Consider the following 17,978-nt stretch of genomic DNA (forward strand, 5'->3'; position numbering starts at 1 on the left):
AGAATATCCGAGTTTCCTGTTACTAATTTTAAAACGCGCGTAGGTGTGAAATATGTCATCAGTCTGGATGTGCACAATTTCATCATTGTTCGTCTGTTAATGTAAAACTTATACGGTACCAATTTTGATGCACCAGATGCGCATTTCGACAAATAATGTCTCTTCAGTGATGCTCAACCGAAATGTTTGAAATCCGAAATAACTATGAAGTTTTAGATCTAAATATAGCCAAAAACAGCGTGCCAAACAAGTGGAGCTAAATTCGTACAAGGATAAGAGCTATGCATGAGGGAGATAATCCTTAATTTTGAAATGAATTTCTAAATTTTATAACAGCAATTAAATATACATCCGTATTTTCAAGCTAGTAACGAAGTACTTAGCTACTGGGCTGTAGAGACCCTCGGGGACTAACAGTCCACCAGCAGAGGCCTCGACCCAGGGGTCATAATGTAAAACTTATACGGTACCAATTTTGATGCACCAGATGCGCATTTCGACAAATAATGTCTCTTCAGTGATGCTCAACTGTCAATAACTATGGATGGCACCGACGTTCTGTCGGTGGGAGATTTACTGAGCTGAATCAAAGTGAATTATCGAGTATTCTTGAAAACAGAGATAGTTCAAATACCACAAATGTAATCCAAGCCTCCATTAGGATTCTTCAAGAGTACTGTGCGTCCGAGGAAGATGGCGTTTTGCGGAAAACAAATGACGACCTGGCAGAATCTCTCATAAATTTTTATGCAGTGTCGAAGAAGAATGGAAAATTTTATTCAAGAGCATTCATGATCAGTATTCGGTTAGGATTAGAAAGGCATTTTCTTTCACTGAGAAAATTAGATATTGTGAATGACCCTGTATTCCAGTTGTCCAATGAAACGTTGAAGTTGTTTTAACACATATAAAACGTGCGGGTAAAGGGAGTATGCAACACAAAGAGAACATTGACAAACTTTATTCATCGGCCGCTCTTCATACTAAACATCCCCAAGGATTGCTGTACAAGGTCTTTTTGGACGTCATGTTTCACACGTGCAGGAGGGAGAATCTGAGATGCATGAAGAAAGATGATTTTGTCTTTTAAAATGATGCCCAGAGTAGACGTTTCTACATAAACACTGCTAAATATGAAACTAAAAATCACAGGGCCGATGGTGTTGCAGACGACTAAAATGCCAGGTAGATCTACTTATCGTGAATTACTTTAAAATGCATATTAATTTATTCCATATGAACCATTTTGAAAAATGAAAGGTGAAGATAACGAACAGTGATCAATCTCATAACTCCTATAAGCAATTATACAAAATAAAGAGTTGGACAAACACGGATCCCTGGACACACCAGAGGTGGAATCAGATGCCTCGGAGGAGTAAGAATATCCTGTTGACCGGTCACACCCACCCTGAGCCCCATATCTTGATCAGGTAAACGGAGTTATCCGTAGTCAAAATCAGTGTACCAAGAACGGTCTAACAATCGGTATGAAACACGTCAGACAGCAATGTTTCTTTTGAATCAGACATGTCAATATAATATTGCTTAATTTTTTCGGGAAGTGCCAGATGCCCAGTTTCAAGTCTTCAAAAATATATCTCCAAATTCAATCTTAGGTGTGACTGGTTCTGGTAGAGGCCCCACAGAAAGTGTGAAGAACTTGATAGTGCTTTGTATGACGATGAACCTGTAGGACACACTTCCCTTGTTAAATTCATGAAAACAATATCATTTGTAGGTTATCAACTACATATACTAACCACTGTATAAGGGCAATTTGCACCACCGTCCTGGATCAGAAAGGAATTGAATCCATTTGCACCACCGTCCTGGATCAGAAAGGAATTGAATCCTGTCATATTATGTCCAGAAGTGGCCACAAGAGTGGAAACTCCATCAAAAGTTATTCGAGAAATGTTAGTGAAAACACCCCCCCCCCCTGAAATGTGTAGTAGTTTGCAAAATGTAATGATCGCTACTTGTACTAATGGTCCAGTTGATCAACAACTGATGAAGATGTTTCTGAATCACCTTTCCATGAGTATGAAGTTCAACAACTTGATAATGCTCAACCCCTTGCCGAGATACTTGCAGATTGTCCCGAGTCGAGGGAAAGAAAATATCGTCATCCCTGTTTCAACATCATGTGCAACATCGCACTCCTTAACATGTGGTCCAGTGTGTTCTCATGTGACTCAAGTTTAGATTCACTACCATATGAATAACAGCTATTACCTGTTCTTATCTTTAACAGGGGTTACATTTAATATTTCCTTGCTTCCTAACACCTATTCACTGCATATTGAAGTTTTCTGTAATTTGTAAAATGCAGATTAAATATGAAGTGAAAACTTTCAAATCTTATTTCATATCGGTATAATAAAACAATCAATTACGCCTTATGAGGTCAACATGGTGAAATAAGGACACTCGACCTGGCCCCTTCGCTGACCTGGCCTGGGTCGCTATATGTCCTTGGTCAGGTTATATCGTGGGCCAGGTTTCGGGTCCGTATTTCACCATGTAGGCCTCATAAGGGGTAAATAATTGTATAATATTTGTTGTTGTTTTTTTCTTCGGTAGAGGAACATAATTTTTGTAATGCAAATAACTGATTATCATAAAATCAAGAAATTAAAAAAAAAAAAAGACGTCATGATTGATTTTATAATCCTTCTTATCACTAATAAAATCATATTTCACTTCATTTCCAAAGTAAATTAATAAATTTGGACTCTGTTCCAGAGAGAAGGCCAAATTGAATGTGTGATAAATCATGATACTGAAAAGGTAGGTGCTCATGTATCTGAACAATTCTATTTTGATGGTGCAGTAAAACGTTTCAATGAAAACAGACATTTGCATTTAATTTGAGCTTACTGTTGTTTCCCTTTCAGAGCTCTTTGGCAGTATACATTTACGCCAATATTTCCCACATCAACGATACGAATGAAGTCTGGCGATATTTCGGCATTTCAGGAGAAGTCGTTTGACAGCCTCCCTGGCCCACAGGGAGTGTACAGCATACCCTTTATAGGAACGGCCCTTCATTTTAAGCCTTTCAGTAAGCTGGATTGTAGCTACATGTAGATTTAGGAAGAGAATTGATCACCCATTTATTCTCGTACATTTTCAGTTTGATTGTTGTAAATTCCTTATGGTATTAGGCGCTCCACCATCATTTTCGACAGTTTTGTAGCCTTTCGGAAATAAATGACAATAAAAAGTACATATGATTTATGTTTGTTTTCAGCCGATCAGCCATTTGTCACTATCAACGACTTGTTTCGATTGCTTCAACAGAAGTATGGGGATATTTACAGATTTAGAGGTACCTTTCGCTGGGTTGTGGTCGTGTCAAATCCAGACCTTGCTAATGAGGTTCTCACCAAACGGGTCAAGTACCCTTTCCGACCGGAAGTGGAAATTGTGAAAGTGTTCGGGATTCGGAACAACATAGAAGAAGGACTGGGCACACTGTACGATCAAAATAATGATTAATAACAATCGATAAATTTGGAAAGAGCTGGCCACTGACTGTGCTGGTGATTTAAAATGATCATATTCTAAACAAAAATGAAATGAGAAAATTGTCGTTGAAAGCTTTTCAATGCATATTCAATTCAATCGGAGAAAATGATTGTTGGTTGTGCATTTAAGGAGGAATACTACATCGTCACAAGGATTGACTTCTCAAAAACTTTAATGGAAATATCATATATATGTAATCAATACTCGTATGTATTTTCCTTTCAAATCTAATTGCTTAGCTGGGTATGTAGTTCGTGCATTAGCAGGGTTTTAACCTTTTCCTGATCAGTTCTACTCAATCCACACATGCCCGTGATACACCACAACATTCCTTTTTATAATGCAATTTATCTCTACATTGCACTATGAGAATAAACATTCTTCTTATCACTAAAACTGCATTTTTCAGTAAATGAGGTAGATTTGAAACTTTTTAATTTTAAAGTAGTTTTGTACCTACATGTATCCCCCACTTTCCATCTACATAATATTTCTTTGGTGTGTTATTCCTCCTTAAACAGACTGATAAAAATGGATTTGTTTAAGTTTCGCAATTTGACACTTATGATAATACCTTCTAGTTGGCTTTCTCTTTCCTTTCACAGACAAGGAGAAGCATGGTGGCACCTCCGGAAGCCGGCTCAGGATCACATGCTCAAGCCCACTGCCGTTCAGTTATATATTCCTCTAATAGAACAGGTTGCTGAAGATTTTGTTGCCACTCTGAGGGGCGTCCCGGTCATCGAAGACTGTCTCAAAACACTCGTCAGTGTATCCACGGAATGTAGGTTTGGCATCTCTTCGGGGGAAAAACAGTCAAATTTTCATAGAAAATTAACAACCAATCAAATTAAATGAATCTATGTATGAAAAAGGTGAAGATAACGAACAGTGATCAATCTCATAAATTCTATAACGAATACAGAATTGAGAACAGAGCAAACACGGGCCATGGGAAACATTAGAGGTGAGGTGCCTAGGAGGAGTAAGCACCCCTTGCTGACCGGTCACACCTCCATAAATCCTCTTTTTGATCAGGTAAACGGAAGAATTTGTAATAAATATCAGAATATTAAAAGTGGTCTGCCAATTGGTATGAAACACGTCAGGCATCATTCGACCTTATAACAGGTTTTATTTGCAAATCGGATCATTTTAATCGTTCTATCTCTATCTACAATTATCTACCATTACACGTTTTTTCTACTTGCATTAATGCTTTATGTACTTCGAGGAAAAGGAACACGAGGTATGCATACAATATGATGAATTTGTAATCGGGATTAATGACACAGATTACGGAATAAGACAATTCAGATTCCATAAAAACAGTTCTGCACAACGACTTCGAATTCTGTGAAATTTTTCAGGTGTGGGAATGCTTTGTTTCAACCGGCGTCTGGGCTGTCTAGACGGTCAATCAATTGTCAATATGGAAGATCTTAATACCATCTTTACCTCCACGGCTGAGGCGGGGAGGTTCTTCAAACCCTATAAATACTTCAGGACTCCATTTTACAAGAGGTTTGAGAAGGCTGTACAGAATCTGCATAGGTATCCAAGTTTTATGAAAATACGTTAGTTCTTAAGAACACTTGATACAAACAAACAAAAAATGAATGCATGGGTTGATTATATTTTTTGCTTTGTTTGATTGTAATAAGTACAAATATAAATTTCCTTAAAACAAGGGATTTGCAAATTTTCTATAATGTTCAAAAGTTCAAATATGTTACACCACTCTATATCCGAGTGGTTAGAGCATCGCGATCACGATCACACGGCCTTTCTCCTCTGGTCGGCGAGGGTTCGAATCCCGCTCGCGCCGCTAAGTGAGAAAGTTTTCCAGTTTACTTTCGGAAGGTCAGTGGTCTTCTCCCAGGTACATTGCATTTGAGTTTTCTCTTCCACCTATAAAAACTGGGCGCCACCAGATAACTGAAAAATTGTTGAGTGTGGCGGAAAACAGCAAAAAAAAAAAAAAAAAAAAAAAAAAAAAAAAAAAAAATCTTAATGTTTACACATTCATTCCCCCATGTTTTGGACTTAATTGTAAAATCATGGGAATGAATTACATTTCATAGGATGAATTATATTCAATTTGCTATAAAATATAAATCAAGTCATTCTTTTAAGGTGTCGTTAAGTCCTTAATAGGTTTTTTATCACTTGTAGCTATAAACTGAATTTTACAGAAGGACTATAGAATATGACAATGTAAAAATCATCTCTTTAATAATGATATTTTAGTATTACAGACAAGGAGATAGAGGGCGCTCTGCGGAGACTGAGAGACGGGACCAATCAAGGCGTGGATGGGGATACCTCGGAACCCAATCTCCTGCTCTCTATGTTGTCAGACGGTCGCCTAAACAAAGAAAAAATAAATGTTCTCATCACGAACCTGTTTGGTGGGGGGATCGATTCGGTAGGTGCATTAAACTACTAGTACATGTATATATTTCAGCACGGATACATATTAAGGCTTAGATCTCTGTTTTTCTCTTCAAAAGGAGTATGGTGGGTGTTTAAGAACATGCGACACGTTTCTCAATAATATTTAATTATTCATGAAATGTCACGTGCATTGCACGTTTATTATTTGATCAAACAACAATGTAAATCTGTCATTAATGGTTTAAATTTTGGGGTAATGTTTCTACTAAAAATCTTCAGGCATATTTCCAAGTTTGTTATAGAGTTAGCACTAAGCATATTCTAATTGTTCCTGGTTGTTGCAAGTAAAAATGTAAATTTAGCACTAATGTATAAATGGGCATTACTGGTAGTAAAGAATGGAGGAGAGAAAACAATCTTTTTTGCTATTGGGTGGGTACCCTTACTTTACAAGCAAGGTGATCTAACCGCTGAGAAAACCTGGCTTATATAAAAAAAAAAAATTGCACAATTACTATCATATAAGATTTAAACCCATTTCGGAAATCATACAGTAACTCTTCATATCGAGGAGATGAAAAAATGATTATATAGAAAATGTCAGAAATGTCACGTATGGCATTGAAACTTGTGGAGCTAAATTCAAACTATGTATTTATTTAACTCGCTTTTCCCGATCATTTCAAGGATTCCGATTAATCAAACAGGCACAGGTCATAGGATACCCAAGATTTTGGAAACATCAAATGAAGTAGGATTTTGCAGTGTTTACATGGGATTTTCTATTATTTGATCTAACAACTATGTAAATATATCATTAATACATGACATACAACTATAAAAAGACATTCTTAAAGGGATCAAATCTTGGGATAATGTTTTTCCATTGAATTTTCAAGCAAAGATTTGTGGATAATGCAAAAATAAAGGTGGTTTCACAAGAAAAGTTATGATAAATATGGATTTTTAGCAATACATTGTATTTAGAAATACATTTAAAAATAGTGTCTTAAGTTTCTATAACATATTAACGGGTATCCTATGTCCTTAATGGTCATTCATTTAATCAGGGAGTAAAGAAAGTTGACATAAATCAAGGTTTCAAATAACCGATAATACGTCACAATTGTATAGGTATTTGATCTTATACTATTACACAAGTTCTTACTTATGGATAAATGCTACATATATCATTTGTGATTTCTTAGAAATTCTTTAGAAATATTATCTGGGTTTTGCTGCAGACTTCTAACACACTTGCGTTCCTCTGGCACGAATTAGCTGTCAACGCAGACAAGCAGGAAAACATATACCAAGAAATCGTGACTACTGTTGGCAATGGCGATCTGAACAAAGAGTCGCTATCTAAAATGTCCTATGTAAAGGCATGCTTAAAAGAATCTATGAGGTACGTGTTTTCATTTCTGTGCTCTACAAATTAAAACATTTCCGCACATCGCTCCGGCTCCCTCGGGCGGATTCAGGAAAATTATGCGCAATTCAATAAGCTGACCTTCCTACTTTGGAGTCAGGTGTCAACGAAATTATCAAAACACCACAAAACTATTTCTAAAAAAAAATCCAAAGCACCTTATCACTTACAGTGCATGTGCACTTTCCTGTTGTCTGTTGACTATTATCACTTACAGTGCATGTGCACTTTCCTGTTGTCTGTTGACTATTATCACTTACAGTACATGTGCACTTTCCTGTTGTCTGTTGACTATTAGTACAAATCAATAACAGTGAACCGAGTGTCTCCTCATAAGTTGATCAGTGAACAATTAAATGAAGAAACCGATGTCAAGATATATATCGCAAAACAGTAAGTACAGGACATTGTATCAACAGGAGTACTAGAGAAACTGAAAAGGTGTGGATGTTTCTGTATTGTAAAAACAAATACGGCTTCATAGAAAAAGAAAACCATACATTTGTTATCGACGTGCGGATAGTTGGTAATAGTTTGTATAAGTTTTTATAAGTCTTTCTTAAATTCATTTGACCTGTCTGTGACATTTAACTTTGCACCAAACTCAAACTGATTTGATATTTTTTTCTAGTCCGGTTCTAGTCCGGTTTCCAACTCTCTGTATGATGTCAGTAGTGTATGTTGTACTGGATATGTTTACCATCAGTATAACCATTATAATGATCAGAAATCCACTCAACCCTAATACTCTATCTTCTAAACCATGAAAAATTACATCAAAGTAATGTTACCCCCCCCCTATATCTATAAAATACTAGCACAAGAATGAATGCTTGAATTCTCTCTTAACATCAGCTGAGGGCATGCCGGTTATCATTATTCAAACACATCTGAAGGACCATATAAGATAACTATGCGCCACATCCGGTACATCCACAGACGCGTGACGTTAATTCACGTTTATTGAAAATCGCACAGAATTCCACCAACACTAAACATTCATGATAACATGTATGTACTACAGTAAAAACAGTCTCATCAAACACCTGTGCAATCCGTTTCACTGGACAATCCTATTTTCCATTTTCAGTTTCATATTTTCATTGTTTTACACCGTTTATTTCAATGCACTGTGTATTCCAACAAACTGTCTCCCAGTGCATGTCAGATTAGACAGGTTTCACTGTACATGTATTTTACTATACAAGTCTTTAACATTTGATACAGAAATATGTTTAAATATACCCCGGAACCTAGATAATTTGTGCAGTTGCTATAATAAGGCAAAAATACAGGCAGGATCGAAACCCCTGATTATCCAACTGGATCCGCCTATGAATGCATTGTATAATTAATTTTTGGCTCAAGTCTATGACCACTAGCACAAGACATTTTTCATCAACAGTTGTTAGTAATATAAAGTGTAATACTCGTGAATAATGTGAATTTTCCTTTTTTTTTACCTTTAAAAGGAAGAACTTTCCCATCAACGTCGGAAGTATTCGGATATTTGACAACGATTGCTTCGTATCTGGATACCATATTCCAAAGAAGGTATTTACAAGATCTGCTTTTGAAAATTTTAAGGGGGGGGGGGGGCGCTGCGCCCCCTTAAATCCGCCACTGATACACACACTCATGATCTTAAAATCTCAAACTGTTGAATGATTTTTTTTAAAATTTAATTATCACTTCTTTAACTGTCTCATATAAATAGTATCTCATTTTGTGCCAGAATCAATGTTTACGAGTTTCATATTTTCATCGATTTTTCGTCCAAAATAAGGCATTGCGCCTCATAAAAAACATTCATTCATTTGAAATTTTGATATGAATAAAGTAGTTTGTGAATGTTAACACCGTTCCGATAATTATAACAACCGTGTTTCATTTATTTTTGTCATGTGTTAAGATAAATGATAATTCCCAGTTTTCGAGGATTTTTTTTTTTTATCAAAACGTACTTTTTGCCCCCCAAAATACACGCTTCCCCTTTATTTTGTGCTCTGGATTTTTATATACGCTAAAGCATCCCTTGACTCACCGTTTGAAAACAAAAACATTTTTGTCGCAATTAGTTTGAGGTTATGCTATATTTTTGGATATAATGACTGGACTATTAGTTACTGATAAACCTAGTGTAAATGTATTGTGTATAATGTCTGGAAGACTGATATACATGTAATATTATGTACATAAATATTTACTGGTTGAAGTCGGAAGGTTGTTGTTGGAGCCCAACATGTACCTAAATTGGCTATGTCCAATCCAAGGTAAAAATTATTAGTGACTGCCCCTCTGCCAAACGGTCAGCGTCTGAAAGTGAGAATCGACAACTTTTCGATTATAGACCTTGAAAACGGTAGGAGGGGAGATGAGAAAAGAGAGAAATTAGAAAAGATTTTTTTTAAAGAAACAACTATTGTACTGTATTATATATAATTTCAAGACTATTGTACATATGTACTCTACATAATTACATATGTACTCTACATAATTACATATGTACTCTACATAATTACATATGTACCTATCGGGATGACTCTCTGGAAGGAAAAATCCAAATTGTCTTTAAAAAAAACCCTTCAATTTACAGCGCCGATGTTGATTTTATTTCATTATAATTGTCAAATATGTCTAAGACTTTCACATATATTGAAAACGTTGAAAACGCTAGGGCAAAAATAAGAAAAATATGAAAGAGTTCTTTATTATAGTAGAAAATCCCATTAGGTCCCATGCTAAAGGTGTCGATACTTTGAGTCGACCCCAACGCAATAATGTGCGGGCAAAGACAATTTTAATTTTCTTAATAAAATGTCCAAAGTACAACTCATCAATGATACAAATTTAATAAAAATCCCTAGAGCAGAAATAATTGTATTCGGCCCCCTTAAGTAACGAATTATTATTTTTTGAAAGATATAGTCTCATGACTGCAACAGTGTGTGTATACGAATTGAATATGCATTTTTTATCCATATTTTTTTCCAAGCTAATTCTTTGGGTAAGTAGCGATTAACGGAACAGCATTGGCGCAGCACATATGAGGTCATATCATAAAAGAAAGGAGTGCGCAATGTTGACCCCAAAAAATCCAATTCATTAATTGATTTTCAATTTAATATCATAAACATCAAATTATTAACAAAGTTTTACAATTTGAACTTAAAACAGGTAAAATCTTTTCTCAAATCTATCTAATTGTAAACAGCGTAGGTATAATCACTATTGGTGCCAATCGGTCATGTTGTCACTTGGAGAAATTGAAAATACAATTACTTAACGAAGAATTGTTGAAAAAATTCCTCATTTTGATTAATTTATTGTGTTTGTTTGGTAATACTAACGAAATTAGAGATAAGATCAACTTCTCTAGGCATCGAATGAGGTGGATTGATGTTTTATAAGACGGGGATGGGCAACAGCACTTTGTGTTCATTCTGCACAGGTGCAGCCAAGCACAGGAACTGGTGATTTTGTCTGTATTAGTAGGGACCTATATCACACCACCCTCTAATAACGTGTAACAATAAATCTATAAGGGGGTGGTATGGAATACATATCACTACTATCATTACTGTGAGTCGAGATGCAGACGACATGCTCGACAGTGTTCATACGCCTTCAGTATTTAGTGATTCGGTCTTTACAATTACATGTATATGCAAATATCATCAAAATTTTGTAATGCTTTTTGTTAAAGGATTAAAAAGTAAATGTAAATATAAAAAAGAATAATATCAGTTAGTATCGAAAAAAGTGCGATCTTTTTTTTAAATACTGAAAACTCCATGATGAATTACAATGTATATATTCTTCCATACACCATCTTCACGGGTCATGAGAGAGAGAGAGAGAGAGAGAGAGAGAGAGACAGAGAGACAGAGAGAGAGAGGAGTTAAATAAAAGTTTATTTCTATATCTTGGCATCTATAGGCTTCCGTACCATTAAGACATTCGTTGCAATTTTGACAGACGCCGATTTTGATAGCATCAAATAACATTAGCAAAGACGCTAGATTTCACAAACACCCAGACCAATTCATCCCAGAGAGGTTCCTCCGGCGGGAAAACACAACGGACGCAGAAGTAAAACATACTCACCCCTTTGCTTACCTGCCCTTTGGATTTGGTCCACGAAGCTGCATAGGACAAAGATTTGCCGAGACCGAAATCCTCGTGCTAACGATTAAGGTAGGAGTCAGTCTCCATAGTGTGAAATACTAATGTTTATCAATTTATGATCAATGCTCATACAGGATACTAATGGATGGCTCGTTTAAGGTAACGCCAAGTTTCTTTCCATATAGTTGATCCAGAACTTCCGAATCTCTCTTCCGCCCGGAAGTGACCGACATCTGGAGTCTGTGACCCGGACTTTTACCGCCCCGGCCAGGAAAGTAACACTTCATCTCACGCGGAGGACCGGGACGTAACGCTGTCATAGAATGAGTCCGTCAAGTTGGCAACATCACCAGACATATCGTCGCCGTTTCATACAAGTCGCAACTTTATCCAAATGTGTACATATATATGAATGTACATACATATATATATGAATATATGTACAGGGAGCTTACAGATGTCTACTCTCAATTGACACGTGCTGGTCAAACTTAGTGTGGTTTAAATAAATCACATTTATCTATCTATGAATACACTTACATATGTCGCTAAAATTATAGAGCAATCTATTCATTGCATGTCGACGTCACAACTGTGTTTCATGCTTGTTGTAACTGTATTTAGATATTCTTGCATATCAATATTTGTTGATGCATTTCCCCACATAGTAATTTCCCGTGACGTCAGCTTTTGAGCAGGTAATACACACCTTGAAGCCCTAATTGTTATAAGCAAAAGTTCAGGTACATGTATATGCGGATTATCAGCTGAACTTTTAATGATATAACAAAAAAGATATTTAAAAAATCCTATGAAAAGTGCTGGGAGCAAGTGCATACTCAAACTAAAACAGCATATCGACAGTATTCTGAGTGAGCGAATTACCGGAGTTGCCCATATTCCTAAAGAAATCATACTATTACTAGCCTGTATATTAAATAAGTCGGAAGTTGGACCCAGAAATGTACATGTACGAATACATCTAGAATATATATCCAAAATTGTTATATTACTGGCTATAGCAGATACACCTGAACGTACGCACACTGTTTTACAAACGATGAACTTACTTATGCAAATAAGACCATTTTAAAACGCACCATACATGCTGATTAGGACGATTTCAAGGTCACAATATAACATGGATATTACCTTCGCGCATGCTCTCTCTCCCTCTATATATATATTTCGAAAATGTGGGACTGATACAATATACGAAAGAGAAATAAAATGACAAGTAATCATTTGATAGGATATTTAACACATATAAGTACTATGACATGTCAAACGTTGTGCAATTTTAATCTTTTCCATTTGCAATGTACAATTTTTCATTTGTGTTGTGCATTTTTCATTTATATTGTATAATTAGGTCACCTGAGTACATTCAGGTGACCTATTGCAATTGGTTGTCGTCCAGCATCGTGCATTAACAATTGAACATTTTTAACTTCTTCTTCATAACTTCCATTCCAATTCTTTTCAAATTTGATATGAAGCATTTTTAGGAGAAGGGGGACATAAATTGTAAATTTCAGGACTACTGCACCACTGGGGCCTTAGAGGTGGGGCAAAACTATCAAATTTTGACCGATTTTCAAGCATCTTTTTTTCTACAACCGCACATGTACAAGAGAAACTAAATGTATAGTGATATAGAACAGGAAAGCCTCTACCATAATTGTAAATTTCATGATACCCGGGGTAGAGGTTGTAACCCCAGGGCGGGACCAAACTTGATATATAGTGTTTATGTGTAAAACACTTAAATAACATCTTCTTTAAAGATATTGATACTAAATTGAAACTAAATAGATATTTAGAAAGAGCAGGTAATCCTTTACCAAATTTGTAAAATTTGATGATCCCAGGGGTAGGGGTTTTGGTGTAAGGGTGGGACCAAGATGGTCAGTTATTAAATGTGTGAACAATAGAAATTTTTAACTTCTTGACAACTACCATTCCAATTCTTTTCAAATTTGGTATGAAACATTTTTAAGACGAGGGGGACATAAATTGTAAATTTGAGGATTCCTGCACCCCCGGGGTCTTAGGGGCGGGGCAAAAACTGCCAAAAATTGACAATTTTTCAAAAATCTTTTTCTCTACAACCGCACATGTACAAGAGAAACTAAATGTATAGTGATATAGAACAGGAAAGTCTCTACCATAATTGTAAATTTCATGATACCCGGGGTAGGGGTTGTAACCCCAGGGCGGGACCAAACTTGATATATAGTGTTTATGTGTAAAACACTTAAATAACATCTTCTTTAGTGCTATTGATTCTAAATTGAAACTTAATGGATATATTCATAAAGAGCAGGTAGTCCTTTACCAAAATTGTGTTTGATGATCCTTGGGGTAAGGGTTTGGTTTCAGGGTGGTGCCAAAATAATTATAATGATTTGAAGGACTTCTTTACGTTTGCTGATACTTATAAAATCTAAAAGCATATTTAGGAATAGCAGAAAGGGATTTACAAAAAAATGGTGAATTTCGTAACCCCCGGGTTTTGACTCAAGGATGATTCCAAATTAGTCATCGTTTAATGTTAATACATATATTATATTATGTAACGGCTTTGATCAGTATATGCACCTTTTTTGAAGTTTTAAGAACACATCTTGTTTTATACTGTTGCTTAATATTGGAATTTAGCTTAGATATTCAGAACAGGAATTTTTTTTCTACATTTCATAACCCTTGGAACTAGTGATACTTTTAACTACATATGTAGTACTCAGGTGACCGATAAAGGCCTGTGGGCCTCTTTGTTTTTCATTTGTATTGTATTTTTTCCCTTTGCGTTGTATAATTTTCCTGTTGTATTCTATATGTACATGTATTGTTTTCCATTTGTACATGTATATACATACGAGTATATATAATGTATTCCATTCATATTGTAAAATTTTTCAAATGTAAATGTATCCGAGGTGTGCTTTATTTTGATTTACTATGAAGGATTCCATTGCTCAAGTTGTAGCCTGTACCGCGTTGAAAACGACCAAGATATTCCGGATGATTATGGAAACCACAAGATCCCCATCGCCCATCTGTGTAGCAGTTCCTAGCAATAAACAAGCTTGAGCAAATCTATCATATACAACCAGCTTGGTTCAGAAAAAAACCCTTTTCAAATGTAATGATTAAGGCTGCATTAATTGTCAAACTTAATTATTAAACTTTACTACATATATTCATTAATTATCATATGACCTTGTGGACCGGTACGTATGACCTTTAATATTAACTTTCACCTAAGGGTGCTTTGTGCCAAGTTTGGTTCCCTATACATTCGCATGTAAATCTTTAATCCCCTATTGTGGCCCCATCCTACCCCATGGGTCATGATTTTTACAATCCTGAATCTCCACTGTCAAGAAGCTGTCATGCAAATTTCAGCTTTTCTGGCCCAGTGGTTCTGGAGGAGATTTTTATATGACCCCCACCCTATTTTTGCATTTTGTGATTATCTCTTATTAGAAGGGGGCATGGACCTTCATTTGAACAAACCCGAATTCCCGTCACCAAACGATGCTTTGTTCCAAGTTTGATTGAAATTGGCCCAGTGGTTCTAGAGAAGAAGATGAAAAAGTAAAAAGTTTACTACGCCCACAACGACACACAATTTTCGATTAGAAAAGCTCACTTTAACCGTTGGCTCAGGTGAGCTAAAATCCTTTTAATTTATTTGAACATATTTTATTGTATAAATATACAAAGGGATTGGTTACAATTTCGAGCAACCTGGAAAACCTCTACCGTATACAAATATATTATGTTATACATGTACAATTTAAGATTGTCGTACCACAAAAATATGATAAACGTTAGAATATACTACTATGATAATATACAACATAGGCGGATCCAGAAATATGTAAGGGGGGGAGGTGTCTAGCACTTGAACTTGTAGGTAATTTTCACAACATCCACCCCACCCCATTTACACCCTTTGCTTGTGTACATAACATCTTTTGTGAGGCCTTAAGAGAGTTTTTATACATGAAAATGGTTATAGCTTATTTACTACTTTTCCCCAGTTCTAGTCACTTGAATTGTAGCACGCATCAATTCATTTGTTGACACCATCAATTCATTGGAAGTGAGTAACAATTCAGTTATAGCGCTCATCAATTCAGCAGAATAATCAATTACATCAATAATTCAATTAATGAGCGCAATAATTCAGAATTGAAGATGCAATAATTATTTGAAGAAATCTTTAACTGAATTGTTGCGCGCATCAAATGAATTGATGACATATTGAAGATATCTTCATTTACTTTAGTTTATGTTAACTTGGCGCTCCATAGCCAACATCGTTTTCCTGACAATTTAGTAAGTTAAACGTACAAGTATCACTAACTCTAAGGGCTATGGAATCCGCAAATGTATATTGAATTTTCCTGTTCTGCATATCTAAGCTAAATTCTAATATTTACATCTGCAGTATAAAACAAGATGTGTTCATACAGCACAAATGCCCCCCCCCCCCTAAAGTGCCCATGTTGATGAGAGACTTTACACAATATATGTCAATATATCATCACTACTATTTTGGACCCGCCCTAAAGTCAAAACCCTGAGTTGTGAAATTCACAATTTTTTTGTACATCCTTTTCTGCTTTTCCTAAATATGCATTTAGTTTTTACGAGTATACTGTATCAGTAAACTTAAAATGATAAAGACAATAATCACTATAATAATTTTGTCACCCTGAAATCAAACCCTTACTCCCTAAGATCATGAAATTTACAATTTGTTTTGCACATATACACTATATATAACAAGTTTGACCCCACCCTTGAGTCTGGACCTCTAGCTCGGGGATCATGGACGTACAATTTTGGTATAGGCCCCGCCCCGAAGGCCCCAGGAGTCCTGACATTTGCAATTTATGATCTCCTTGTCCCAAGAAGTTAATAGTTTTATTATTCACATTTAATAACTGATAATTTTGGCCCCACCTTGATACTAAAACCCCTACCCCTGGGATCATGAAATTCAAAATTTTGGTAGAGGCCTTCTTACTTTACATCATGATGCATTTAGTTTTTCTTACACATTTGTGGTTGTAAAGAAGATTTTCGAAATTTTTGCCCGCGCCTAAGGCCTCATGGGTGCAAGAGTCCTCAAAATTACAAGTTATGCCCCCTTGTCCAAAAGATGCGTCATAGAAAAGAATTGGAAGAGTAGCCATCAAGAAGAAGTTAAAACTGTTCAATTGTTAATGCACGATGGATGCAGATCAATTGCAATAGGTCACCTAAGTTTACTCAAGTGACCTAAAAATTGGTAAATATTTGGCAGTTTTAACCCTACCCCAGGAGTGCAGGAGTCCTGAAATTTATAATCCATGCCCCCTAGCCCCAAAGATGCTTCATACGAGAGCGAGTCAATAAGTAACCTAACTTATTTCCGGTTGAGATCCACCTCTTCTTTTTCGATGCAATTGCCCTCTAGTGTGATGCACTTACACCAACGGCATTCAAGTGCCATCAGCCCAAAACTGAAAAAGTCAGAGTCCTTTCCATTGACCCACTCCTCAACTGCCGTCACGACTTCTTCGTCAGACCGGAAATGACGTCCACGGATATCCTTTTTCAGGTTTGGGAATAGGAAGAAGTCGCTAAGAGCTTGGTCAGGCGAATAGGCAGGATGTGGTATTAATTCATACTCGTTTCGCTCAACAGCATCCATTGCAAGTGTGGACTCTCGCGTTGTCCTGTTGCAGCAAAACACCTTTAGAGAGTTTACCTCGGCGTTTTTCACGGATGGCGGTTCTCGGCTGGTCTAGCAAGTTTGCATAGTACACTCGTTATTGTACTTTTTTGGGTAAAAAAAAACCCTCCAACATCATAACGCCCTTTGCGTCCCAAAATACTGTGCCCATCACCTTGCCAGCAGATGGTTGCGTATTGAACTTCTTTGGCCTCGGGGACCCTGGCCCTACCCACTGACGACTCTAACTTTATTCTCTGGCTCATAATAATGGACCCAAGTCTCATCTACAGTCACCAGACGCAAAAGAAAAATCATCTTTTGACCTAAAACGCTTCAACAAAGCGCTGCATACTGATGCTCTGGTTGTTATTTGCTCATCGCTAAGGGATTTGGGGACCCAACGGGCTTTTAGCTTGCGCATACCTAAACGATCATATAAGATTATTGAAACGCTACCATGTGAAATGCCTAATGCCTACGCTATTTCTTCCACCTGAATTCGCCTATCAGAGTATACCAGATCCCGAACTTTCTTACTCATTTCTTCGTCCGTGGCATCAAGTGCGCGTCTAGACTCTTGCTTGTTTCACCTTTTAAATACAAGTACCAAATTATAGCACAGTACCAACTTTAGATGAAAAGCATGCCTTTCCATCACTAGCCATGTTTGACATTCAATATCTGATTAAAGAATGACTTGATACGCGTGCAATTTTGTACCCAGGTATAAAACATGTATTGGAACAAGGCATG

The 17,978-nt window shown here is 36.4% G+C and overlaps 1 protein-coding gene across 1 annotated transcript; it reads left to right on the forward strand.

Annotated features, from left to right (window-relative positions):
• The first annotated feature begins 2,894 nt into the window (after positions 1-2,894).
• On the forward strand, positions 2,895-14,429 carry LOC125664018 (sterol 26-hydroxylase, mitochondrial-like). The gene is made up of 8 exons (XM_056155319.1): positions 2,895-3,482; positions 4,140-4,318; positions 4,905-5,088; positions 5,785-5,962; positions 7,176-7,339; positions 8,836-8,917; positions 11,342-11,560; positions 11,677-14,429. Exons 1-8 carry the CDS (start codon positions 3,217-3,219, stop codon positions 11,800-11,802), a joined length of 1,398 nt encoding a protein of 465 aa, XP_056011294.1. The 5' UTR covers positions 2,895-3,216; the 3' UTR covers positions 11,803-14,429.
• The last annotated feature ends 3,549 nt before the right edge of the window (positions 14,430-17,978 follow it).

Source organism: Ostrea edulis, chromosome 1 (assembly GCF_947568905.1).
Source record: "Ostrea edulis chromosome 1, xbOstEdul1.1, whole genome shotgun sequence".
Lineage (NCBI taxonomy): Eukaryota > Metazoa > Mollusca > Bivalvia > Ostreida > Ostreidae > Ostrea > Ostrea edulis.